Source organism: Carassius auratus, chromosome 14 (assembly GCF_003368295.1).
Source record: "Carassius auratus strain Wakin chromosome 14, ASM336829v1, whole genome shotgun sequence".
Lineage (NCBI taxonomy): Eukaryota > Metazoa > Chordata > Actinopteri > Cypriniformes > Cyprinidae > Carassius > Carassius auratus.
The window spans coordinates 14,011,741-14,037,663 of NC_039256.1; the positions used below are offsets into that span (position 1 = coordinate 14,011,741).

The 25,923-nt window shown below is 37.2% G+C and overlaps 2 protein-coding genes across 4 annotated transcripts; one reads left to right on the plus strand and one right to left on the minus strand.

The window, feature by feature from the left end:
- Window positions 1-772: 772 nt before the first annotated feature.
- On the minus strand, window positions 773-17,495 carry LOC113113730 (trafficking protein particle complex subunit 11-like). 2 transcript variants are annotated; one of them, XM_026280169.1, is made up of 30 exons: window positions 17,355-17,495; window positions 16,640-16,863; window positions 16,336-16,505; window positions 15,627-15,697; window positions 15,425-15,539; window positions 15,068-15,167; window positions 14,715-14,788; window positions 14,533-14,629; window positions 11,194-11,327; window positions 10,323-10,470; window positions 10,139-10,232; window positions 9,925-10,004; window positions 9,633-9,711; window positions 9,475-9,529; window positions 9,224-9,369; window positions 9,080-9,141; window positions 8,795-8,927; window positions 8,054-8,184; window positions 7,811-7,966; window positions 7,526-7,713; window positions 7,177-7,325; window positions 5,378-5,499; window positions 5,152-5,271; window positions 4,940-5,005; window positions 4,558-4,714; window positions 4,357-4,468; window positions 4,086-4,177; window positions 3,357-3,490; window positions 1,375-1,542; window positions 773-1,140 (listed from the first exon to the last, which is right to left on the minus strand). In XM_026280169.1, the coding sequence occupies exons 2-30, from the start codon at window positions 16,841-16,843 to the stop codon at window positions 1,099-1,101; spliced, it is 3,399 nt and encodes a 1,132-aa protein (XP_026135954.1). In that variant the 5' UTR covers window positions 16,844-16,863; window positions 17,355-17,495; the 3' UTR covers window positions 773-1,098. The 2 variants fall into 2 exon arrangements, with proteins under 2 accessions (XP_026135954.1, XP_026135953.1); XM_026280168.1 differs by having other exon boundaries at window positions 9,925-10,022.
- Window positions 17,496-18,081: 586 nt separating this feature from the next.
- On the plus strand, window positions 18,082-25,628 carry LOC113113731 (histidine--tRNA ligase, cytoplasmic-like). Of its 2 annotated transcripts, XM_026280171.1 has the most exons (14): window positions 18,108-18,240; window positions 18,924-19,227; window positions 20,295-20,384; window positions 20,457-20,576; window positions 20,663-20,758; window positions 21,050-21,175; window positions 21,431-21,538; window positions 22,050-22,148; window positions 23,055-23,148; window positions 23,251-23,378; window positions 23,716-23,988; window positions 24,791-24,907; window positions 24,998-25,144; window positions 25,400-25,628. In XM_026280171.1, exons 2-14 carry the CDS (start codon window positions 19,117-19,119, stop codon window positions 25,451-25,453), a joined length of 1,563 nt encoding a protein of 520 aa, XP_026135956.1. In that variant the 5' UTR covers window positions 18,108-18,240; window positions 18,924-19,116; the 3' UTR covers window positions 25,454-25,628. The 2 variants fall into 2 exon arrangements, with proteins under 2 accessions (XP_026135957.1, XP_026135956.1); XM_026280172.1 differs by lacking the exon at window positions 18,924-19,227 and having other exon boundaries at window positions 18,082-18,240.
- Window positions 25,629-25,923: the final 295 nt, after the last annotated feature.

Genomic DNA, 25,923 nt, shown 5'->3' on the forward strand with positions numbered 1-25,923 from the left:
TGGTTTAACAGATTTAGACAGGGTGTAAGGAATCTGGGCTTTCTCATGCTGACGATTTTCGGACAGTAATTTCCTCCTCCTGTCAAACAAACTCTCCCACATGTCCACATCATTGTAAGGTAATATGTTTAATGGAAGCCAAGTAGCCATAACCTCACGTAGCCTGGTTTGTTTCCAAGTCTGTGAGCTATAAAAGAGGATAAGAGAACAAAGAGACTTCTCACCTAGGAAACAAAATCAAACTCTGGTGTCTGTTTTGCTTTATAGGAACCCAGCAGGTTTGTATTGTAGAGGCAATGTATTTTTACCTAAAGGTGAGGTTGCCTACAGAGTGAATTAAGTTTAAAGGAATGGTTCACCTCAAAATTAAAATTCTATGCTAAGGCTGATGAGAGGTACTGCACAAACTGGTGAATGCACCCAATTTTAACTAAACTTTATCTGAAACCAGCTGAGAAGTGCTCTGGATTCTGTTTAGGATCAACTTTCTTTTTACCTCCACAAGCCAAAAAAAATTATCATATGATCGGATTGAATCCTGGAGTGTTTTATTACGTTTTTTTACATGACACTTTCTTAATAACCACAGCAAAATGATTAAAAAATGGCTGAATTAATGAAGGTTTGTGTAATTAAAATGTATAATCAAATATAAAAATCGTTTACAGTGTATACATATGGTGAGATTTTCTACACTTCTGTCCAATCACAGAGCACCTCTTGAGGGACACAAGCAACAACAACCAAAAAAAAAAAAAGTTTATTCAACAGCTAGTTTCATGTCAGTTTAATGATTTCTAACATTATTTAGCAGTTATTTAGTTTTAGTTACAAGGTTATTTTTCAAAAACATTTTAGAGAATAGGAGGACTGTAGATGAAATCTGTTATTTAAAAACCAAATCTCATGCAAGCTACATTTCAGTCTTGTTTGACAAGCAACAATCTAGACAACAAAATCAGCTGAAATCCTTCATATTTAAAGTTAAGTTCAAATCATTAAGCTGTAAACACGTGTTCTCCGAGGAATGTTCAGCCTTCAACCTGCAATAGTATTCATGACAACACTTCTGAGCTGGGAGATGTGCTTCTCTCTTCCTCACGCTGCTTCTATGGAAGTGTCTCCACTTCTGCCCTGAGGCTGAGAAATCAGAACAGACACGATACAGCGACCATTACGAACTTGAAACATTCTCGCACACAAATTTAGTTTCATCCATTAGGCTTTTATCCATGATCCCATTTAATTCAGTTTGAATTTGAATGGAACTGGTCACACTCACAGGATGCTCAGCTCAATTCTGATTGGTACACAATGTTTTCTGACGTCAAGAATCATTTGATGGATAAAACTGAGGTGTGTTTAAAACTTTACCTTGACAAAGATGCGTGAAGGCAGGAAGCGACGTAGCAGTTGATTGGAGATGTTTGGAAAGCGCAGCAGGTTGATGTTGAGCTGAGGAAGACCTTGATATCCCGCCATCAGAGGATAGAAGTTATACAACATCTCCTGTTCTGCACCGGGCAAAATCCTCATTCGCACCTGCACACAGACACAGAATGAGAGCGAGACCTGGCAGCTGGAATAGAAGTTTAAGGGTCCTGGGCTTGTTGATAATCACTGTGTAAAGAGGAACAAATACATTTTTATTTTATTTGTTACTTGTTTGATTACTCTTCTAAGAGAATTTTGCTTCCCACTATGTATAGCTTTCAGACAACCTTAGACTTCCTGTGAGTGAATTTACTCTGGATCATCTGGATGGGTTTTTTCCATTAGTTTTTATTAAGACACATTAAAAGTAGAGGTCGACCGATATATCGATCGGCCGATATATAGGGCCGATATGTGTCATTTTTTTATATATCGACATCAGCATCGTAATTGAGGGCTATGTTACTTCCCCCCCGCTCACAGACAGCACTGTGCTCGGAGAGACAGCTGTCCTGATGCTGCCCAGATCGGTGAATCACATTTGTTCAGAAGCATGGTTTGATGCAGACAATAGTCAGATTTCCATCCAACTCATTTGCATTCAGGGATGTTAATATTCGATAATTTCCATGATCGTTCATTGTATAAATTAAAGATCAATTAATAACCTTAATACTGCAAAATACATCTGCAGCGGTATTATTATTATGTGCAAAAGCCACTTGGAAAAAAAGCTTTCTCACCCGAATTAAAGCGGTTTTAGTCCGAATAAAATGCTAGTAGCAGGACTGTTAAATGAATAGATGTGATTTAAATGGTTTCGTGGTGCTCGTTGTTGTATTTTAAAATGCAATTGCAATGTTTTCAAATGACACTGTAGTATTAAAAATAAAATTATTCCAAACGTAACTCTGGTGCTTGTGGCTGTGCTGCGCAGTCAGTGAACCTCTTTTTTCACATCAAACATTTTATGCAAGTATTATGAGTAGTACTTTATTTGATCCTGTTCTGCAAAATGTTCGATCTTGAATTTTTGCGTTCCGCTAGGCCTATTGTTTTAAAAAATCCGGTATTTACAGTGCGTTAGATTGTGACAGTGCATGCGTGCTTGCATACGAGGATGAGTGAGCGCAGGTTTGGCTAGATGTATTTGGAGGTTATTGCTCACGTCTCCACATATCCAATGTTTCCATATTCGTAATGTATCTGAATGTTAAACTATAATATATTTTTTTTTTATGTAAACAAGACAGAAAAGATCATTCTCTTCACATGAGCAAAAGGGTGGAGTGGAGTGGTATACTACGGTCTATTTAAACTGGCCAGTGTAACTTTTTATATATATGTTATATATGGTTGACTGTACTTTATATTAATAATGAACACACTGCGATGTAAGTTTGAAATTAGAATGAACTTCAGATGTTCTGTGTCATTTATACCAAACACAAATGTTGCTGGTTGCTAGTATGTTTGCAGAACTACTATTATTTATTTTTTATATATTTTATTTTTTATATTTTTCAGTTTAATTGATTCATATTTATAAAATTTTATTTTATTTTATTTAAATGTATAATTTAAGTTTACATTTATGTTCCAAAAAAATAGAAAAATTCTCCTTGATAAATGCTCTTAAACTTTTATGTAAATGATTGACACTAATAATCATGATCGACAAACATGCAAATGAAGGGGAAAACTTCAAGATATCGGCCCTAAAAATCGGCAGCACATATCGGCCATCGGCTGACCCTGACCTCTAAACATCGGCATCGGCTATAGAAAAACCCATATCGGTCGATCTCTAATTAAAAGTTTCTTTATTTTTGAAAAGGGAAAAAGCAAATATATCCATTTAGTTAAGTATTCATCAAATAAAATGTATGTGAAGGAAACATGAAGCCACTTTCTGCACTGACCTGTTTGAGTCCACTAAACATAAAAGCATCGCTGGGCTCCACACTGATTTCGACATCCTGAACCAACCCAGTTCGATTCTCCAGATGGTACCGAACAGGTAAAGACTCACGCACGCAACCAAACGATGGCAGCTCTAGAACATAAGAGGGTGAAGGTCTATTCAACAGAAAGAATGATAACAATTATAACTATATTTCCATCATCACCAACCAACACTAACGGTCTGTTTAATCTAAGCTTATGTGCTGCCTTTTCAAAAAAATGGAAGTGGATGTAGTTGACCTGCAACTAATTTTCAATTTCGCAAAATTATGCAAAAACAGGTGCTTTTGGGTATACGAGACAAAAGGAGTTGGGAGAATCTGTTACTCTGCTTAAAAAGTTTAGTTTTTGAAGATCATACTTCCATGAGTCAGTATCAATTTCAGCTTCTTGTTGCATTTACACAGCTTTAAGCAGCAGATGCCCTCAGCATGCTACATATGAGTGCATCTAAACGGTGAAACTAGCTAGTGTAATCTGAACCAACAGTGAATTTAGCTAACAGTCAATGTAGTGGAAAAAAGAAGAACACAACAGTTTGCACTGCAGCAAAGGAGGCAAGATAATGTTGTCGGAACAAGCACTAACTAAGTGAGGTAATTGTATTTTTACAAGCTGTGTAGAGCTTTTTTGCAGTGTCCTCTGCTGTTACTACACTACTGATTTTAATATAAAAACAGACTGACCTGCATGGACATAAAGAGGAATATTCTCCACCATCACATGTGGCAGAGTAATGATCGTTCTCACCAATGATGTCTCAGCAAATGCTGACTTTCTGGATTAAAAAAATTCATTCAAGAAATTAAAGGCTGTGTGCTTTGTGAGTATTTATTTAAGCAAGTTACAAATGTACGAACTTTAACATTCTTAGTAAATGCCTCATAAGACAATAGCATGAGAAAAGGAGAGTCATCACTTGCATAAAATATGCAGGGTAAAAGTGAGTGCTGTCACCTCTTCCAGGAAATGATGTAGTGTCCAGATGCCACAGTACTGGTGTCGTTCTGAACAGGAGGACATTTGAGCAGGAAACACTCACTGGCACATTCGCTGGTCTGAAGCGTGACTGGACACACAGCAGAAATGAAACACACTCAGGCCCTAAATAAATGTATTCTTTTAAAAATACCGCCTTCAGAAATAAAGTTCTCCCACCTCCTTCTACTTGACTCTGGGGCTGATCGATGGCATTCATACTGGAGGCCAGCTGCACTTCACTGTTCACCAACTCGATCGGCCAAGGGGACGCACTCAAAATATCCATCATCAACAAGAAGGGGATGTCCACGTACACGTGCTCCAAATTCTCAAACTGACACACACACAGAAAACTGTAGCAACCTTACAAAATATGTGTTCTTTTAAAAACTGGACACAAAATTTAAACACCGGTCATCATTTATTCATCTTCATCTACAAAACATCTCCTTTTGTGTTCCATGTATAAAAAGTATTCAGGTTTAGAACAAGATAAGACTGGGTAAATAATGACAGAATTTTCATAACTTAAGTATTAATATATTCACTTAGCTCTTACCTTACTGGACACAAACTTCATAGCCACTTCAAATGGAACAACCGTTTCTAATGTGATGGTTTCATCCTGCAGGCGAAGAACAAACACACAACGATGTATAGATTATGCCTCAGGAAACTAGATGCAGTGAAATTTTTGTCTGGCTTTGACTTAATCTTCACAAAATCTTTCTGTAGCAAGTTTCGATGACAGGCTGTTGGGATTCTGCGTACTTTGTGACATTTGCAGGGGATGTCCTTGCCCTCGACCGTGGCACTCACAGAATAAGCCACGTGAAACAGTAATATTCTGGATCCAGTGCTCACGCAGTGGATGTACAGGGGCTTCACAATCTGACACACAAGAACACATGTACACATCATTACACTGAAGTCAAGATCACCTGATGACCAGTTTTAATCAATTCAGTCTGTAAAACTCAGTGAAAAGAAGCAGCACCTTCTGTCCAGGATGCAGATCTCCGAGGGGAATGTCAGGGAGCAGGGCAGGATGAGAATCATCACACACCTCAGTGCCGTTTAGTGTGATTTGGGTTGACTGTGTGAGATTGGCATCCTGACCTAATGGAAAAAAAAGAAATAAACACAAATACATTTCAATTAAATTATATATATATATACGAAAACAGGGACACATTAAATTGATCAAAACTGACAGTCTGGACCAGATGTATATGTCAAATTAGGGGTTTACCGGTATGTGTATTCGTACCGGACCGTTTCGGTACAGGGCTTTTGGTACGGTGCACGTGTGTACCGAATGACCGAATGCAATATTTTGTACGTGGAATGTAGGTTCATTTTCGTGTTTCCAAACGAACATATTAAGTGGCAGAAGTCTCCGCGTTCAGCGCAAATCCCGCCCTGCAGCTGATTCTAAGGCCGGTGACTCACTGGCTGCGTGGCGTGAACATGGCGTTTATGCTGCGTGTCAGTTGCGTGACGGTGGCTTCGCGTTTTCTGTGTCTTCACACGCCAGAATCGTGCCTGACGCGGCGATGGCACGCTGCTGCTACTGTAGGTGACTAGAGGGAGTCCGCCGACAGACCAGGATCTTGTCTTCACGACAACAATATCTATACTTCATGTTGAGCATAAATATAAAGCCTACTGATAAAGGACACCGTCAACAGTATTGACGGCAAAAAAGCCTATGTTTTACAGGTGCAATATGCCAGTGTGTCACCGGCCTACGGTTTTCAAAGGCATCACGCGAGTGTGAACATCACTACAACTAGGATAAAAACGATAGTAATTCAAACGCTACTCCCGTCGGCATTAAAACAGACCTTTGCTCTTAATTACGATCGGTCCAACGCAATAGCAAAATCTGAGCTGGTCTAAAAACTGAAACTGTTGATGCTGCAAAAGTTATATATATATTTTTTTTAAATATGAGCAGGCCTATAAGCTGGGATTGGTAATGCTGCACTGTAATCATAGTTATTTATTTATGTTTTTCATTATATTTTATTATATGATATTGGTTTGAGACTGAGAGTATATTATTTAGTGGAGAACTTTGCAGCAGTATTTTATTTCTTATTCTTTTTTTTATTTTATATATATTTTATTAAAAGTATTTAAAAAAAAAAAGTGTAAACAAATTGTAAAAAAAAGTTTCTAGTAATAAACAACCTGCAGTTTAATGTTTGCATTTCTTTCCCTTACTGTACCGAAAATGAACCGAACCGTGACTTTAAAACCGAGGTACTTACCGAACCGTGATTTTTGCGTACCGTTACACCCCTATGTCAAATAAATGGTGTTTTTCTTTCTATTCATCAAATAATCATGAAAAACATGCATCATGATTTGCACAGAAAGATTGTGCAGCACAGCTGTTTTCGACATTGAAAATAACAGAAATGTCTCTGAAGATCATGAGACACTGGAAAACTTATGATACTGAAAATTTATGACAGGAATAAATTACATTTTGAAATAGAACAATTATTTTAAACTGAAATAATATTTCACATTATTACTGTAATCAAATTAGCGGAGCAATTTTTTTTTGTTGACCATATGGATAAAAGCCCTTTTTTTGACAAAATACACAGATGTTTTTCATGTATGATGTGCAGATGCGACTAATTGATAATGACATTTGTCGTCGATGATTTTTATTATCGATTAGTTTTTGCAGCCCTAAAAAAGAAACCTCAAATCATGTCTTTAGAGAGGCTTAAACTTAAACGTAAAGATGGGTTTTGTTCAAGACAACACAGTATGTACCTGGTTTGAGGCCTGCAGTAAGTTTAATGTCTTTGGCCACAGTGTCCTCTTCTGATTGGATGGTAACAATCATACAATACATCTCATTGGTCAGTGCTGGAGGCTCATGAGTCAGCTGTACAGAGATTTTGGGCACTCTGGAAAGGATCCTAAAAGGGCATGATAGGAAGGAAAGTATTGCTGGTTTATGTTTATAATTTTTTAACTGTAAACTAAAGAAATGCTTCTTGGAATGTGTATTAAGAAATTAAATGAGGTCCGAATTGATTTAAATATTTCTGTACTATACTGACAAAGACATAATAGATTTCCAGATTTTTTATATATGTATCTATTTTTTTTTACTTACATAGTGCTGGACTGTATAGTAACTGTGTCCCAATCCACCTGCTGCTCTGGGAGGCGTGTCCTCCTCTTAAAGGACCGGCATGCCTGCAAAGTTTCATGGGAAGAGGCAGCATCCCCCCAACCACCCCGCCAGTTCAGATAGACACATCGGGCCGTCTCTCTGCCTAACATGAGTCCCACACTCGTAATCTGAAAGAGAAACAAAAATAAAACAAAATATACTATGTGATTAATTGTGACACCAGTAAATCTGTCGATATAAAATAAATGAAAATATTCATTTCACCTCAATCTTCTTTCCAACATCTTCTGTTTTTGCTACAAATTTGAAGCAGTATTTGCGAGTCTTGCCGGGGACGAGACACATGTTCTCCTGGGTGGAAAGTTCTAGAATATCCTTCCCTTTAGAGGCGTCCTCCAGCAAACAGTACTGGTTATACTCCTGCAATTCAAACACATCCACTGAGAAATGGAGTTGTGCATGTGTGTGTGTGTGTGTGTGTTTGTGTGTGTGTTAGGTGTGCTGTACCTGGTTGCTGAGGCAGACACTTAGTTTTGAGAAGCACACAGGATGTGGGCAGTCAGCTCTCACATAGACGTGTAGCTGGACAGGCTCATCTATGTGGAAACTAGGGGACACAAACTTGGCTTTGCACTGAACTGAAAATAAACAAACAATATTTTATATTAAATAATATTCATATGCCACCGTTCAAAAGTTTGGGGACAGTAAAAAAAAAAAGAAAAGAAAATAAAAGAAATTCACACTTTTATTCATTAAAAATTCTTTATATTTAACAAAATTGAAATGTAAATATTTGTTATAAAGATTTTTAACTTTCTGATCATAAAAGAACACTTAAAAAAAGTATTACAGTTTCTACAATTAAACTGACAATAAGAAGAAGTGTTTCTTGAGCAGCATATTAGAATAATTTCTGAAGGATCACGTGACACAGAAGACTGGAGTAATGATGCTGAAAGTTCAACTTTGCATCACAGGAATAAATTACATTATTACATAAAAATATTAAAACAGTTATTTTAAATATGAATCATATTTCACAAAATTACTATTTTACTGCGATTTGTCAGATAAACGCAGCCTTGATAAGCATAAAAGATATCTTCTTATGTTGGGTTTGGAGCAACATTATTACATTAATTAAATTTTTGGGGGCCGTGAACTATATATTTAAATAAAGGGGTTACAGCCAGGATTGCAGTTCTCCAATCGATGATTATGACCAATCAGGCCAAAAGTGCTTACCAAAGGGCACATAGTCCTGGACCTCAATGGTGAACTCATTATTGCCGGCCAGAGAGATGCGATCACTCCACAGAGACTGGGCCGCCTTCACAGACAACGGGTCACAGTCCGGTTCAGGCTCTGGGACTTCATTCTGACAATCAGAAAATAAAGTGTCAGTTTCATAAGAACTACAACTCTATCAATAGCAGAAGTTACAGAATAGTAAGACACTATATTTCATGCATAAATAGGATTATTTTCAGCTGTATCACTCAGCCCAGTGTGCTATATTTCCATACATACCATGAGCACTTTAATCAGATTCTTCTCAATCCTGGACTTCTGCTCTTCAGGGAGGATAGAGGCTAAACACACATTTATGATTCTGTTAATGCAGTAACTTTTAATTGAGGTGAAGTTGAGAGTCAATACATGCCGTTTATGCACCTCTGCCCACGAGCTCCATGGAGTACGTGATGTAGTCTTTCACTTGACCCATGAGGTACGAGCACTTCAAAGCCGTGCACAATATAGACGTCAGCAGAGACCACCAGCGCTCTGTACGGTAGTCACACATCACATAATCCAACAGTCTGGGGAGTCAGAATACAACAGTTAGATGTACAGCTGCATGCCATTGACACAAGCAGAGTTCCATTTATATAGGTCAAACTCACAGTATACCGAATTTAACTCACTTTAATGCTTTGGTGTAGTCTTTTGCATGGTAATATTCCTCCCCCATCTGAACCACTGCGGAGGGAAACAGAAAATTGAGAGAACAAAAATGATTTACTATGCATTTAAATACAGAACAGAAAATCTGGCAGATGAATATGTGTGTTTTTGGACTAACTGAGATGGCTCTTCATCCGTGGACACTTGTACTTCTTAAACTGAGCGACAGCATTGCTGAGGAGGGCAATGATCAGCTCCTGACAGAAACACACACAAAACAAATTCTGTAAGAAACATAACATTTTGGTCCCTAAACAAGACTCTTAGCATGATTTATTATTGTTGACTCATCTCTTTGAGAATTCAGACCTGAATATTTGCATCTTAAAACATGAGTCTGAAGTCAAATTCTAAAATGAACATGAACTTATAACTTATAATGAAATAACAGGCATTTAAGAAAATCCCACCGAATGAGGGATGTCCCTCTCTTTAACTTGAAGAGCGAGGATGCCTTGTTTCTCCTTCTCAGAATCTGGAGGATCAATGCCTGAGGAATTGAAGTGCACTAAATCAGGAAGAAGACAACATAACACACCTACATAACACCTGGATATAGGTCTGTGACGATTACAGTCATGATATATATATATATATATATATGGTTATTAATGCATTTCTCACTCTGATGTCCCTGTCTCCAAGGTCTCTGTCCGTAAAAGTCTAGCGCTCCGGAGATGGTCTCTAATGGGCCAGGTGCAGGGTAGCCCACGCCTGGCTGGAACAGTAAGAGTTGGAGATTTTGCATAACAAAATAAAATCAACTCAGATAACATTAATGATGCATTGCATTGTGGGTAGCAAATACCTCATGACTACAAAGCTGCCCCGCTTGCTGCTTGCGCTCCTGTGCATAATAAGCAGCCTGTTGATAGTAGAAACCTGGGTTCTGGGTCTGAATAGCGGTGAGGCCCAGTTTAATGGCCTCATCGAACAGATCACCAAATGACTGGAACCTACAGAGATGGAAGAAACAAGCAAATGAGTGAATGTATAAAATCAAGACCAGAGGTCACCCATTAGTTGAATCACTTATCAAATTAATTATAAAATGTAATATAAAAATGTTTTTTTTTTCTCTATACTTTTCTTCCCGTGTATTAGGTTTGTTGAGCAACATGCTCAAACATTGTGGAATGAGTCAGTTGGTGCACTGGTTTTGTTTTTCTTACATCATTACATAGACGTTATGTTTTCTATCTTCATAATAAATTTATTACTCAACACATACATTTTGTGAAGAAAACATGAGTGGTGCTTGTCATGGCAAATGGGTTACTGCAAGAGAGCTCTAAATGGTTAATAGGGCATGGTTAGATAGTTGCCAGTGTGATTTTTAAAGAATTTGCATTCTGAGTGAAAACAGCCCACTCCCTTTACTCTACAATGTTCTGATCCAGAGATCTTGCATTATATTTCAATAGAAGGCTATGGTTTTATATGCTAACAACAACAGTAATAATACGAAAAACCATGTTAATGCATAACATTCAATCAAAAATAATACAAAGTAATTCATGTTTATGCAATGGGCAGGACATAAACAAACTCTAACTGAAAGATGGACATTTTTAGATTTGCAATTAAACACTTTAAAAACCCCTTGAAACAGTTGAAATACTGTTTTTGTCCGAAAACATGAAATAAAAATGTGTGCACGTGGCAGGGTTGAATCTTACTGTTTGGACATCCAGGCCGTGTGTTCAAACGCCAGCTCAGCGCTACCAATTTTCTTCTTGCACAGGTCGACGTGTTTGCGGAACTGAGCAATGGCATCCAGCGGGGTGTTGTGCTGAAAGCAGAGCCTGCAGATCTGTGAGAGAAGACCACGGGTAGACACTCAATGAAGAGAAACACTCTGAACAAAACACAACTGAACGTGACGATGCTATTTAGAAAAGAATGAAAACAGGAAATGAACTCGGGCCAGTTTCCTGTGTGGTGTTTACAGCTGATTAGATGACACCTCATACAGGCGATGTACACATTTCTCATTTTCGTTTAGTTTAATGTGCCCCTATGGACCCTTTTCCCAAGACTGTGATGGCGTGTTTAGAATGGTAAATCCTCAAAGGTTTTTCAAATGTGTCTTTTTTTAATTTTTTTATGTATGTACATTTATAATACTATTCTTTGTATTATATCACCTTTTCATTAAAAAAAAAAAAAAAAAAAAAAAAAACGAGGGTGTTTCTAATTTTTTTTCTTTTTATTGAAAGTCATGAAAACAGCATTGTGGAGTTTTTCAGATTCAGAATGAGCTTTATTGCCAAGTATGTATGTTATACATACAAAGAATTAGTTTTCATGATTAAAGCTCTGCAGTGCAACAGAATGATAGCGACAGAACAAAAAACACATAATAAAATAATAAAAAATACAAAAAATACAAATAAGTAGGTAAGGAATGACAATATACAAATTGACAATTGTATGGCAGGTATATTACAAAATGCAGTTATGTATGTACAGGTATATTATGTGCAAAATATAAGTGTACACTAAGTATGTGTGTTAGATAAATAAGTGTATGTGTATATAAATATAAATAGTGTAGTATATTCCACAGTTATTATCAAGTGTTCATTAGATGGATTGCCTGAGGGAAGAAACTGGTCCTGTGTCTGGTCGTTCTGGTTCTCAGAGCTCTGTAGAGTCGACCAGAAGGCAACAGTTCAAAGAGGGAGTGTGCTGGATGTGAGGGGTCCAGAGTGATTTTGCCAGCCCTTTTACTCACTCTGGATAAGTACAGTTCTTGAATAGAAGGGAGGGTTATACCAATGATTCGCTCAGCAGTCCGGACTACCCTCTGTAGTCTTCTGAGGTCAGATTTAGAAGCTGAGCTGAACCAGACAGTTACTGAAGTGCAGAAGATGGATTCAATGATGGTGGAGTAGAACTGTTTCAGCAGCTCCTGTGGCAGGTTAAACTTCCTCAGCTGGCGAAGGAAGTACAACCTCTGCTGGGCCTTTTTCACAATGGAGTCAATGTGAATGTCCCACTTCAGGTCCTGAGAGATAGTGGTGCCCAGGAACCTGACTGACTCCACTGCAGTCACAGTGCTGTTCATGATAGTGAGTGTGGTATGTGCAGGGGGGATTCTCCCGAAGTCCACGATCATCTCCACTGTTCTGAGTGTGTTAAGCTCCAGGTTGTTGAGAGTGCACCAGACAGCCAGCTCTTTAATTTCCTGTCTGTAAGAGGACTCATCACCATCCTGAATGAGGCCGATGAGTGTGGTGTCATCTGCAAACTTCAGGAGCTTGACAGAGGGGTCCTTAGATGTGCAGTTGTTAGTGTACAGGGAGAAGAGTAGCGGGGAGAGAACGCAGCCCTGGGGAGCTCCGGTGCTGATTGTACAGGTACTGGATGTGTATTTTCCCAGCCTCACTAGCTGCTGCCTGTCTGTCAGGAAGCTGTTGATCCACTGACAGACTGAGGTGGGCACGGAGAGCTGAGTTAGTTTGGGATGATAGTGTTAAAGGACGAGCTGAAGTCCACAAACAGGATCCTCACATAAGTCCCCGGTCTGTCAAGGTGTTGCAGAACATAATTTAGTCCAATGTTTACTGCATCGTACACAGACCTGTTTGCTCTGTAGGCAAACTGAAGAGGATCCAGCAAGGGTCCAGTAATGTCCTTCAGGTGGGCCAGCACCAGTGTTTCAAATGACTTCATGACACAGGCCAGTAGTCATTTAGTCCTGTAATTTTGGATTTCTTTGGGATGGGATGATGGTGGAGCATTTGAAGCATGAAGGGACTTCACACAGCTCCAGTGATCTGTTTAAGATCTGTGTGAAGATGTGGGCCAGCTGGTCAGCACAGGATATCAGACAGGCTGGTGTAACACAATCTGGGCCTGGTGCTTTTTTTCCTTTTCTGCTTCCGGAAGACCTGGCACACAGCATCCCTGCTTATCTGTATTGATGGTGTGGGGGAGAGGGGGGTTACAGGAGTTATGAATGGTGTGAACGCTTGTTTGGAGAGGCATTCAGGTAGGGGGACAATGCCTTGTATAAACAGACTAAATACACCGGAAAAAGGAGATCAGATTTGTTTTTTGATTTCTTTTACTATTTGAGCAAATGGGAATGCAAAACATTTATTTTTGGCACTCTCCTATTTGTTGGTCTCCAAGTTAACCCAACTATGACGACTTCAGCTGCTGAAAAACCCATAAATATGAAAAAAGGTCCATTATAGGTTTTTGAAAATGCAGTGTGTGTAACAAAGCTCTAAGTGAATGAAAACATCCTGCTAAGCTTTAAACTTCCCACACAGTGAAGTAGATACGGGGGCGTGTTTAAACAAGGAGTTTTAGGAGGGAGTGGATGAGTCTTAACTTTTAAATAGAAGATCTCTTTGGGTTTGAGACTTCAGTCTTTGCAACTTATGGATCTTATCTATTCACAAACAGCTTGTAACACTCCAAAGAGAAAGGAAGACTTGAAATCACATTATATGACCCCTTTAAAACAAATCCCAAGTTGTTTTAAGTTGATGTCAACATGATACATTAGCCTATTGTCCGTCCACTTGTTGGTCTTTTTGCTTCGTCTGAATGAAAATGCAAATTCATTCTTTGCCACTAGGTGCTACTGTTACTGCCGTTGTGAGTAGTGTTACAGGCTCATAATATTAACTCAATTCCAAGGCCATCTGCTGTTTTTAGAAGAAACAGAATTGAAATTGGATCTTTCTTTGTTTTTTGTTTTTAGGTGAAATAATGTATAAAACCTGCTTATTTGCTTATGAATTCTTAAAAATATCCACAATAAAAGGTACATATAATAAAAATCACAAAAAAAAAAGTAAAACTTATATTCATATATATTCATATATATAAATGTGAAAAAAAAACTGTAAAAATGACAAAACACGTAAAAATTGTAATTAAAAAACTTTGAACTCAAAATATTGTCAATGATACAACGATAATATCAATGCCACTAAAATGATACCCCTCAAAGCAATAAGCAAGCACCATCCACACTTTGTTCAGGACATCTAGTTCACCTTGTAGTTGATGAATCCAGCCATGGTTTTGATCTCAAGCATGTTGGTTTCATGAGCTCTGAGTTCATGAACGAGGCTATACGCGGTCCTGTAATATCTGTAACACAGCATATGGAATGTGTGTGAGTTATCATAAATTAAAACAAAAAAGCAGCGTCAAAATTGCTGTTGAGAGCACTTACTTGAGGGCGTTCTGAGTGTCCTGCTTTAGTTCACTGAAGAAGCCCATTTTAAACTGGTGCCTGACAAACAGCAACTAGAATTCACAGCATTCATAGGTTACTATTGTGCAAGTTGAGCTTTTTCACACTAAACAGATGACCAATAAATTAAGAATCACAATAAAAATAACAATTGTTAATTACTTATTTAGAAAGTGGCAACTGCATGCCACAATCTTTGTGTAGGATTCGCATTCAAAAGAATCCTGAATTAATTTATTGCTGTTTATACTTGTTGTAATGCCTCTTTTGAGTGTTAGGAACTTCTTTATAAAGAAATTCAGGTTTTATATTTGCAGTCAGGTCCTGGTTACCTGGTGTGTAGTTTTATTGAGGAACTCCTTGTGAGATTTCACTCTCCTGATCTCATTATAATAGTAGGTCTGTGCATGTTCGTAGAATGCGTTTTCCAACCTGCAGGCATATAAATATATAACACACAAAACTAACGTGTGAATATACAAGTCAGTCGCTTCGGTCCCTTTTTGTCATGTAATCTAGGCTGCGATCGAGGCTATATTAACCATATTTCTAAAAGACAAGAAAGGTGCAGCCATTTGTAATTTGGATGCATAAGCAAGTCGTTTTCGATTTGATCACATACAAAGACAGATCTGAATAGGTCTTTCGGGGATAATAAACATACACTCTGCATCTAGAGAGACTCTAACCTAATGATGTATCCCACCAGGTGGTCAGTATGGGGCAGGACAAACAGGGACTTCCCAGACAGGTCACAGGCAGCACATAGAGCAGAAGCCCTCTCAGATGCCACCAGATCTTCACCTGAGACACAACCACATCTTCACCCATCAACATCTGCTCAAGACATACACTGAACTTCCTGAATCATGGATTTCAGTTTTTTAATACCTGGTGGGAGAGGAGTTTTCTTCTGAATCAAAACAACAGCAACCTTCGTGTTTCTTCCTTGTAAACTTGTCCTGTGAGAAACAGATATATCTCAAAGCAGCAAACAAGAACAAAAAAACACCTGGATTTGTCTATTCACCCAAGAGTTTTGGATTTAGTATTATTTATAGTATTTTAGTATTATTTACATACAAATCCCATCCCAAAGAATATATATATATATATATATATATATATATATATATATATATATATATATATATATATATATATACTATAATTTTATATTAAATTTAATTAAATAATTTTATATAGATTTTATTATTTGAATTAACTTTAATTTGTATATTTTACCTTTTAATTTTGTAACTTTAGAATTTTGCCTCTGACATTTTGTTTTTGTCTTTTTGTAAATATTTCTATTTAGCGTTAATTTATTTTTATCTCATTTTAGGTTTTAGTAACTATGTGTTTTCCATTTGTATCAGATTTTAGAAGTATTTCTATTTAGCTTTCATTGGTTTTTAATTCAGTTAACTAAAAGCTAGATTTAGTCATTTTAGTTCTACAAATTATTTATTTGAGTTTTTATTTATTTTTTTATTAATCTAATATACATATATATGAGCTTTACTGCAATATCCAGGAACTATTTTAACAGTTTAATATTAGCACCAAATTGAGCATTGTGACCTTCATAAAACTATACCTGACAATTTCCACTTTGGTTGCACATTCGGATTGCTTTTCCTTCCACTGCGGATCATCCCAGTCCAGCTCATAGAACAGCACGACCAGCGCAGGCACCAGATTGAGATGTTTATTCATCCAGCCCGTCTTCAGTATCCCTTTAGGGATGTACCACTCATATGATGTTCTCTAACATAAAAAGAAAGTGTCAACACGGTTACCCAACAGCCCAGTAGTGTCCAAATCATAAGAATTATTTATAAAGAGCATAAAGCATATTTTTTAGTATATTTTTAGATAGTTTCAAAGCTCTTTTGTCTCACCTTGGTTCTGCACTTTGGATACTCGTGGTCTCCGGCCAAAACTTTAAAAGAGATGGGCACTCTGTCTGCCCGCCGGTTGGCACAGAAGGCATCCCATATGGCTCTGTGGATGGCATTATAAACCACGTCTAGTCCTGTCAGAGCCACAAAGGCCATAGGCCTGCAGCACAGCTCTGGGGGAAGATCCCATTGAGCTGGACTCATGATGCCGGCCAACAGATCCCCTGACCAGCACAAAATAAACACACATCAACTCAATATTATAGACTGAGAGGCAAGATTCTTTAATTTGATATGGGTTGTTCATTGGAGATAGATGACCATGGTTTATGTTCTCAAGTATCCTGCAGACATAGACTTGAACAACAGAAATCTCGGGATATGAAGACAGGAAATAAACGACACTGACAAATACACATATTAATCTATATATAAACAGTTTGCAAAAAAAAAAAAAAAAGTCATTAGATTCACATATATTCATATTACATTATATATATGATAAATCTAATGACGTTTTTTTTTTTTTTTTTTTGCAAACTGTCAAAGGATAAACTGCAAAGCATCTGAATCCTTCAGTTATCACCCGTGACAGGCTGATGCTACTCTGTGAATGCTAAAGCTAACGCTCAGTAACAGCCTGTTAAACATTAACATGCGCACCGCTGTCACTTATAACAAGTAAATATTGGTGTATGAGCTGGGATGTATTTACCTTTAGTTTCAAGTAGTGTTTTGCTCGGTTTTCAGCAGGCTTGCCTAATGCCTAACGTTACATTTATGTACTGCTCTTGTTTTTAATTCAATGTAAACCCCACCTTCATCATGACATATGAGTATGACTGCTTCTTCTTTCGGCGGCTCTTCGCATCGTGTTGCAGGAGACGCGTGTTTTTACCGCCACCTGCTGGACTCATGCTGTTCTTACAGCCACTCCACAGACTTTAATAATAATACATATATTTTTAGGTATAAAATTCTATTAATATCTATTAAGAATAAATATAAAATATATAAAATAAAACTTGAGCAAGTATTTATTATAAATATGCATGAAACTAGCTGGATCACTACTACTTTTCTTTTTAAACAACAACAAAAATGTTAATAATAATAATAATAATACTTATTATTATTATTATTATTATTATTATCATCATCATCATCATCGTTGTTGTTGTTGTTGTTATAAACAATAATGTATTTGTTAATCAATTTATCAAGATATAGAGAATAATATGTTTATATATATGAATATATTATAAATATGTATTAAACTAGCTCAAGCACTAATACAGTTCCATTCCTTTTTTTAAGTAACAACAACAACAACAACAACAAACAATAATAATTGCAATTTTTAAAAAGCAATTTTTATTATCTTCATTGAAATTCTTAGCGCCTCTAGTGTTCATCGGCGCATGCGCAGTGACGTTTAAGGTGTGCGCCGCAGTAGCTGCAGTTCCGTCTATGCGTCCCAGGTTCATCATCGGCTGTCTGTCTGGAGCACCATGGCCGATAAAGCACAGCTACAGGAGGCGATTAAAACACAAGGAGAGGTCGTCAGGAAACTGAAATCAGAGAAAGCGAGTAAAGAACAGGTTAGTATGCGATTTGAAGCGTTTCAAAGCTTAATGACGGAACACATGAAGTGATCGGTGGCTGCCTGCTGTATCTTTGATGTAAGAAAACGGGACATCATAAATATTTACGTCTCCTCTGCAGGACAGGTTATGATCTGTTTTATTGGTTTTAATTTATTCCATTGTCGTAATTCCGTATTTAATGAATGTTATTCTGTATTAGACATACGGCATGGTGCTAACTGTTAGCCAGCTGATGCAATCTGTCCGTCATGGTGGACATCATTACTGTATGTGGATGGAGGATGTATCTGTAACGATATTATGAAATAATACAATAATAATATTTAGTTACAGTGACTGCTGTTGATTTAGAATGGAAATGTGACGCTAATGAGTGTCCAGTGATAAATCACGTGATTGAAAATCATTATTGTACTTCAGTATATCTGTAGAACAAATCTTAAACAATAGAAAAATGAAAATATGAAAAAAGACCAACGACAAGTCTATGTAAAAGAGAGGCAAGTTAGGTCATATATGGGGTATCTCTGATTCATGGGGTGTTAAAAGGCCCTATAAACAATTATGTGCTCATCTTAGAGGTGTGGGGTGTTTCTAGCTCAGTTTGGGGGTGCTGGTTGATTTTGACAGCCTCCTCTCATGTTTTGCTTTCTCATTGCTGTGATGCCTCTCTTAAGGGCCCGTAGTGACAGGGTTGCTCACCACTTTTCTCCTGTTCTTCCTGCTTGTTGGCGCGGATACCACCTCCACCATCATCATCATCATCATCATCGCTGCACACCTGGATTATCCTCGCTGTTTGTGGGATCGGATCGGATCTGTTTTTGGACTGTATGGTATTGTGATTGGTGTGTGTTTGGACTGTGCATAATGAACGCTCTGGGGCTGGTCTCCATGCGGCTGTGTGCTGGACTCATGGGCCGTCGCTCTGCTGTCAACCTGCCATTTCTGCGCTTCTCCTCTGGAATGACTTTATCACAGGTACCTTTTTATTTGAGTCAAAGGCCAGTCACTGCTCATCTTATGACTTTTAGTTTACCATGCTGCCTGTAGTCTGCTCACATCCTATTTTCCTATCCAAAAACAATACTGAACTTATTGAAGAGCAAAAATAAATGTACTTAAAGGTGAGAAAATAGCAGGTCAACTTTCACTTCAAAGTCAAGAAATATATATATGTATATATTTAATTTGTTACTATTTATACAGTACTATTTGGGATTAGTAATAAAAAGAGAAATTATTTCAACAAAGATGCATTCAATTTCTAAAAAGTAACAGTGCAGGCATGTAATGTTACAAATAATTTATTTTTCTAATAAAACCTGTTCTTTTGAACTTTCCTTTAATCAATGAATCCTGTAAAGATGTATCATTGTTTTTTTTCACAAAATTTTTAAGCAGCACCACTGCTCACAGCATTGATAATGATAATTGTAAGACCAATTCTTGAGGAGATCTGCACATCAGAAAAATTTCTGAAGGATCATGTGACTAAAGCAGTGGCTGCTGTAAATTTATGCTACTCCATCACAGGAATAATAACAGTTATTTTAAATTGTAATGAAAGGCTGAGAAAATAACAGGTCACTTGAAATCAATTTTGATTTCCTTCATGCAGACAGAAATTTAAGTCATCCTATTTGGACAAAATAGTAAATAAATAAATACAAATTAAATCAGAATTTAAATGTAATTTAGAACAATTTTGCATTACAAGAGAATTGGGGTAAAAATATATATATTTATGCTACTCCATCACAGGAATAATAACAGTTATTTTAAATTGTAATGAAAGGCTGAGAAAATAACAGGTCACTTGAAATCAATTTTGATTTCCTTCATGCAGACAGAAATTTAAGTCATCCTATTTGGACAAAATAGTAAATAAATAAATACAAATTAAATCAGAATTTAAATGTAATTTAGAACAATTTTGCATTACAAGAGAATTGGGGTAAAAATATATATCTTTATTTTTATTTTTTATTTTATTTTTTTAGGAAAAAAAATTGTTCTGAAGGTAAAAACTCTTTTTTGTTTTTCAGATTGATGATGAAGTGGCCAAACTGTTGCAGCTCAAAGCTCAGCTGGGAGGAGATGAGGGAAAACATGTGTTTGTTCTCAAGACAGCCAAGGTACATAAACCACTGACATTTTAGACACAGGTTTGTTCGCAGTGTGCAATATCTTTCGTTTCTTCTCTGTAGGGAACCAGGGACTATAACCCCAAGCAAATGGCTATCAGAGAAAAGGTTTTCAATATCATCGTCAGCTGCTTTAAACGCCATGGTGCTGAAACCATCGATACCCCCGTCTTTGAGCTGAAGGTCTCTTTAGCAGTTACACATTAGTTTGTGCATCACATAATTGCATTCATTCACCATAATGACCCTGTTTATTTGTGTTTCTGTAGGAAACGTTGACGGGGAAGTATGGCGAAGACTCCAAACTCATCTACGATCTGAAGGACCAGGGAGGAGAACTTCTGTCTCTGAGATATGACCTCACTGTATCCATCAGACATGCGTTTATTGATCTAATATTGAATCTTTTCGAGACACATAGCTGGGTGGGGAAAGTCAGATTGATTTGCATCTGTTAGCTTGTTTGATTTTGATTTAAATGGACAGAAATTATCAAGTGAAATCCAGAAATAGCATCAACAGAAATCAGAGTGCTTTTTTTATTTCTGTAAAAGCTATTTTGGATTGTGCTTAAATCACTAGAATGTGTGTACAATCTCACCATAACAATCTCAACAGTGCTGTCAGCATTTGGCTCCTTGACTTCTTCTCCTCAGGTCCCATTTGCTCGCTATCTGGCTTTGAATAAAATCACCAACATTAAGCGCTACCACATTGCTAAAGTGTACCGCAGAGACAACCCAGCCATGACCCGGGGCAGATACAGGGAGTTCTACCAGTGTGTGAGTACCTCAATCCTCAAATCAGCTGTTACTATTATTAGTATTACTTGGAGTAGTATATGTTAACGTAAAAAATCTTTGTTTGCTGGTTGAATTTGTTAAACTTGTATTTTTTTAATTTATTGTTTTTGCCATGAAAATAGCCTAAGATGTTGACATGTCATTAAATAAACATATAGTACTACTACTTGTAGTAGTAATAGAATTGTTGTTATTCATGTGAATGTAAATAATTCTTGATCTTTGTGGCTGCAGGATTTCGATATTGCAGGTCAGTATGATGCCATGATCCCTGATGCCGAGTGTCTGAAAATTGTCTACGAGATCCTGAACGAATTAGATCTGGGGGATTTTCGTATCAAGGTTGGTTGCTGGTCGACATGAGAAATTGACAGTACTATGGGCTGTGTCTGAAAGCTGAAAAATTCAGCAACAAGGCACGTCATAATCCAGTGATGTTGTCACATCCTGTTTGCGGAGATGCTTTCATCTGACTGATTTTTGAAGGCAGCATCGATGCATCCTTTGCTAGTGATATCCCACTATCCTGTGCACTCCATTCAGTGACAGGTGATCTTCAAATAATAAAAATGGCGTCTAAATGTTGCAGTGTGTAACCAACCTTGCACACTTTTGATATTGTTTCTAGTAAGAAATTAGTATTTAAATAATTTAATATTTTCTTAGTTATAATCCAAAACTCTCTCTATGCTGATGTATATCATTAAACTACTATGCTGCCTCAGAAGCCCGTCCTGAATTGTGCCTGCAGATCAGTGAGGAAACATGTCAGCCTTCAGAAGCAGTCTCTGTAGAACCTCTTGTTGTGCATTTATCAGCTTGAGATGGGATATTCACTGTAGTGGTGTTTCAGGTGAATGACCGACGAATTCTAGATGGAATGTTTGCTGTGTGCGGCGTTCCTGACGAGAAGTTCCGCACAATCTGCTCCACAGTGGACAAACTGGACAAGGTGAGAGATCAAACATTAACATTAGGCTTTCTGTTGCAAGAGAATGTTTTCTTAGTGAATGTTTGAAATAATAGAATGCATTTAAGGTAGGGTTTAGACAGATTTTAGGAATCAATTCTATCTATCAAAGTTTTGCCTTTGAATTCGTTAGCCATAAATTGGAATGTATAACCTGGCAAACTGTACGCATTTTGACCTTAAAATACGCTGGTATGATTTGTCACTCTAAACTACGCAAAAATCTAGTGACGCCCTTTTTCACGCGCAGTATTCAAAACAAGCAAAAAAAAAAAAAAAAGGATGTAGAGTTCAACCAATCAGAGCATTTGTTTGTTTTTGCATTTTATATCTCAGCTAGTAGCCTATAGTTTATAGTTTCAGTTCAAAACGGTTCGCGTTCGCCCCGTCAGATGTTCTGACAGAAAGGCTGCATGTGAGGCTGTCAGAGACGCTGTACTGGACTGTACTGGAATATTTAGTTTTTTTGCTTTTTGAAATTGCATAAAAATAAAAAAAAAAACGAAATCGCAATAATGAGCTAAACAGTGACGCTAAACAGTAAAAACAGTAAACTGTAAGCCCCCCCCCAAAAAAAACATTCCAAGGTTGGCAGGTCTGCGATGTACAGTGCATTTCACCTACTCTACAATCTATTAATTAAAGCTGTAAATTATACAGGGAACCCTGTTGGTTGGTACATTGCTATAATATTGAAGGTTAAAATTAATAACAGTCCATATTCAATCAACTCTCAAAACCAGCTCATAAACATTTCAAATTGCACCGAATTTAAAAGCTGAGACTTCATATCTAAAGTAGCAAAGCTTGTTGGGATTATTGAATAGTGGGTTGATATGATTGAACCCAGGCCCAGTTTAATGTTTGACGTGCTCGTTGTGTTTGTAGACGGCCTGGGAGGATGTAAGAAAGGAGATGGTGAATGAGAAAGGTCTTTCAGAGGATGTGGCCGATCGGATCGGAGCGTATGTGAGCATGCAGGGTGAGTAAGCATTCGTCACACACACATCACCGTCAGTTTTTACCTGACCAGATGTGTTCCCTTTTGTATCTTCCGACATCTGCTGACATCTCTGACCTCCAGGTGGACAGGATCTGGCCGAGCGGCTGCTTCAGGACCCCAAACTGTCCCAGAACAAACAGGCCTGCGCTGGGCTCACAGATATGAAGCTGCTCTTCAGCTACCTGGAGCTCTTCCAGGTCACAGATAAGGTGAGGTCAGAGGTCAAAGAATGCGTCGAAAGAAAATTCAGTTATTTCCTGTTGTCCTTCATACTAAGCCAAAGGTGTGTAACAAAATTAAGATGCTGTCTGTATCACGTCACAACATATTTTTTTTTGTATGCTCCACACACATCTTCCTTACGTTTATTTATAATCCATTATAGAAGAAATACACACCCTATAAAATTTATTTCACCGGTATTTCATTTCAGTAAATGCAGCTGTAATTTCTTTTTTTTTCACACCCACTCACTGTCTGCCTCTGTGATCTTGTTCCTTTCGTTTGCCCTCATTAATTTTTAAATCTCTCTCTCTCTCACTCTAGGTGGTGTTTGATTTGAGTCTGGCTCGAGGACTGGACTACTACACTGGTGTGATTTATGAAGCCGTTCTGTCCCAGACCATCCCAGCGCCGGTGTGCACGCCCACAGAGCAGAACGGGGCGGATGAGGCTGGCGTGAGTGTTGGGAGCGTGGCTGGTGGAGGGCGATACGATGGTCTGGTGGGTATGTTTGACCCCAAGGGCAGGAAAGTGCCCTGTGTTGGCGTCAGCATTGGGATTGAAAGGATCTTTTCCATCATGGAGCAGAAGGCCGAGGTGAGTGAGAGAAAGGGGCAGGAGGGTATATAATGCCTTTTTTTTTCTTTCTTTTTTATGTCTGCTTTGGAAGTTTGTTTTTTAAGAGAACATTTAGATATAATATAAAATGGCATTTGCAACAAAAAAACTGGGTATATTAATGTTTAGTTTTAAAATATTTAATGCTTTTTAAACATTTAGAGAGATCAATGGTTTATTTTTAATATTTATTTTAATTAATGCTGTTTCAGATTTACATTCATTTTTAGAATGGAGCTACTGTATTTTAGTATGAATGATATTTAAATTATTAAAACATTATAATCTTTTATAATTATAAAAAGTTTTTTTTTAAGGATATTTTTAGGATGGTGCCACTGTTTGAACTTTAATTAAATATATTTATGAAATATATATTAAGAGTTAATTTTAAATTTTATAAAATATATATTTATTTAAAACTATTGACATTTTTATTCACGGAGTACATTTTTTAGAAAGGTGCCACTGTTTTAATGATTAAAGTTATTTGAAATCTTAAATTTTAAAACTTTTAAAACAATATTAATCATTTATTATTGTGATAAAAATAGTTTAAATTAATAAATGCCTTGTAAAATGATTTTCCTTTTTTGGAATGGTGCCACTGGTTTTTATTATGAAAGGTTATTTATGATCTGTGCAGATTAACGGTTTCTTTTAAAGTTTTTTAGTTATATAACTATTTTTATTACACTAAGAACATTTTTTAGAATGGTGCCGCTGTGTTTTAAATGAAAAGTATTTCAATAGAAATGTGGAATGTTGTCATCTCCTGCAGGCATCTTCAGTGAAGGTGCGCACCACTGAAACTCAAGTGCTGGTGGCCTCAGCGCAGAAGAACCTTCTAGAAGAGCGACTCAAACTGACCAGCGAGCTTTGGAACGCTGGAATCAAGGTTGGTACATGCTTGAATGTCATTTCAAGAAAACCAAAATGAATGTGGAGTTGTATTATGGATCTCTGAGCTATGCATTATGTGCTACAGGCTGAAGTTTTATATAAGAAAAACCCGAAGCTGTTGAGCCAACTGCAGCACTGTGAGGAAACCGGGATTCCACTGGTGGCTATTTTAGGAGAACAAGAGCTCAAAGATGGAGTCGTCAAACTGCGTAATGTGGCCAGCCGAGAAGAAGTGCGTTTGATAGCCTCACAGATTGTTGACAATTTATAATTTTGATTAACTGATTATAAAACAGTCGTATGCCTTATTTCAAACTAAACGTTTCGAACAGGCTACATTTGTCACACAATATTGCATTGCATGCTTATTTATCTTCATGGAAATAAAGTTATTTAACATTTTTACACCTAAATTTTCGGAAGTCCGATCAAACAAAAATGAAGAACATTTACAAAAATCACTAACATGCTGTCTGGTTTCCTGTAGGTTGATGTGCCCAGAGCAGATCTGGTGGATGAGATCAAAACAAGGACCTTGTAGTCTTGAAAACAGTCACCATAAGGACGACAGTGGACCCATTTACCAAACGCCAGTTACAATTGTGTCTGTAATCAAACATTGACACTTAAGGAGAAAGCATATTCAGCTCATAGCCTGCTCTTTCACAATGTGCTTGGATTATGTCAGATCTATCAATAAATGAGTAACGAAGATATTTTGTTTGTCTTTTATATTTGTGTCAGTTATATTTGTTTTAATGCCACATGCAAGATGCTACATTTATATGGTCTACATTCTGTGTAACTGTGTCTTTAAGACAGCCATGAATGTTAGTATTGCCAATGCAAATTATAATTATTGTAAATTAAAAAAAATTACAGAAGTAATATTTCTTAGACAAATTACTGTCTTAATTTTACTGCTTTTAAATAATTTTCTAATTGTTCAGTAGTAATTATGCAAGTTGTGATTTTACAGATAATGTCATTTTAGAAAATATTTAGTTTTAC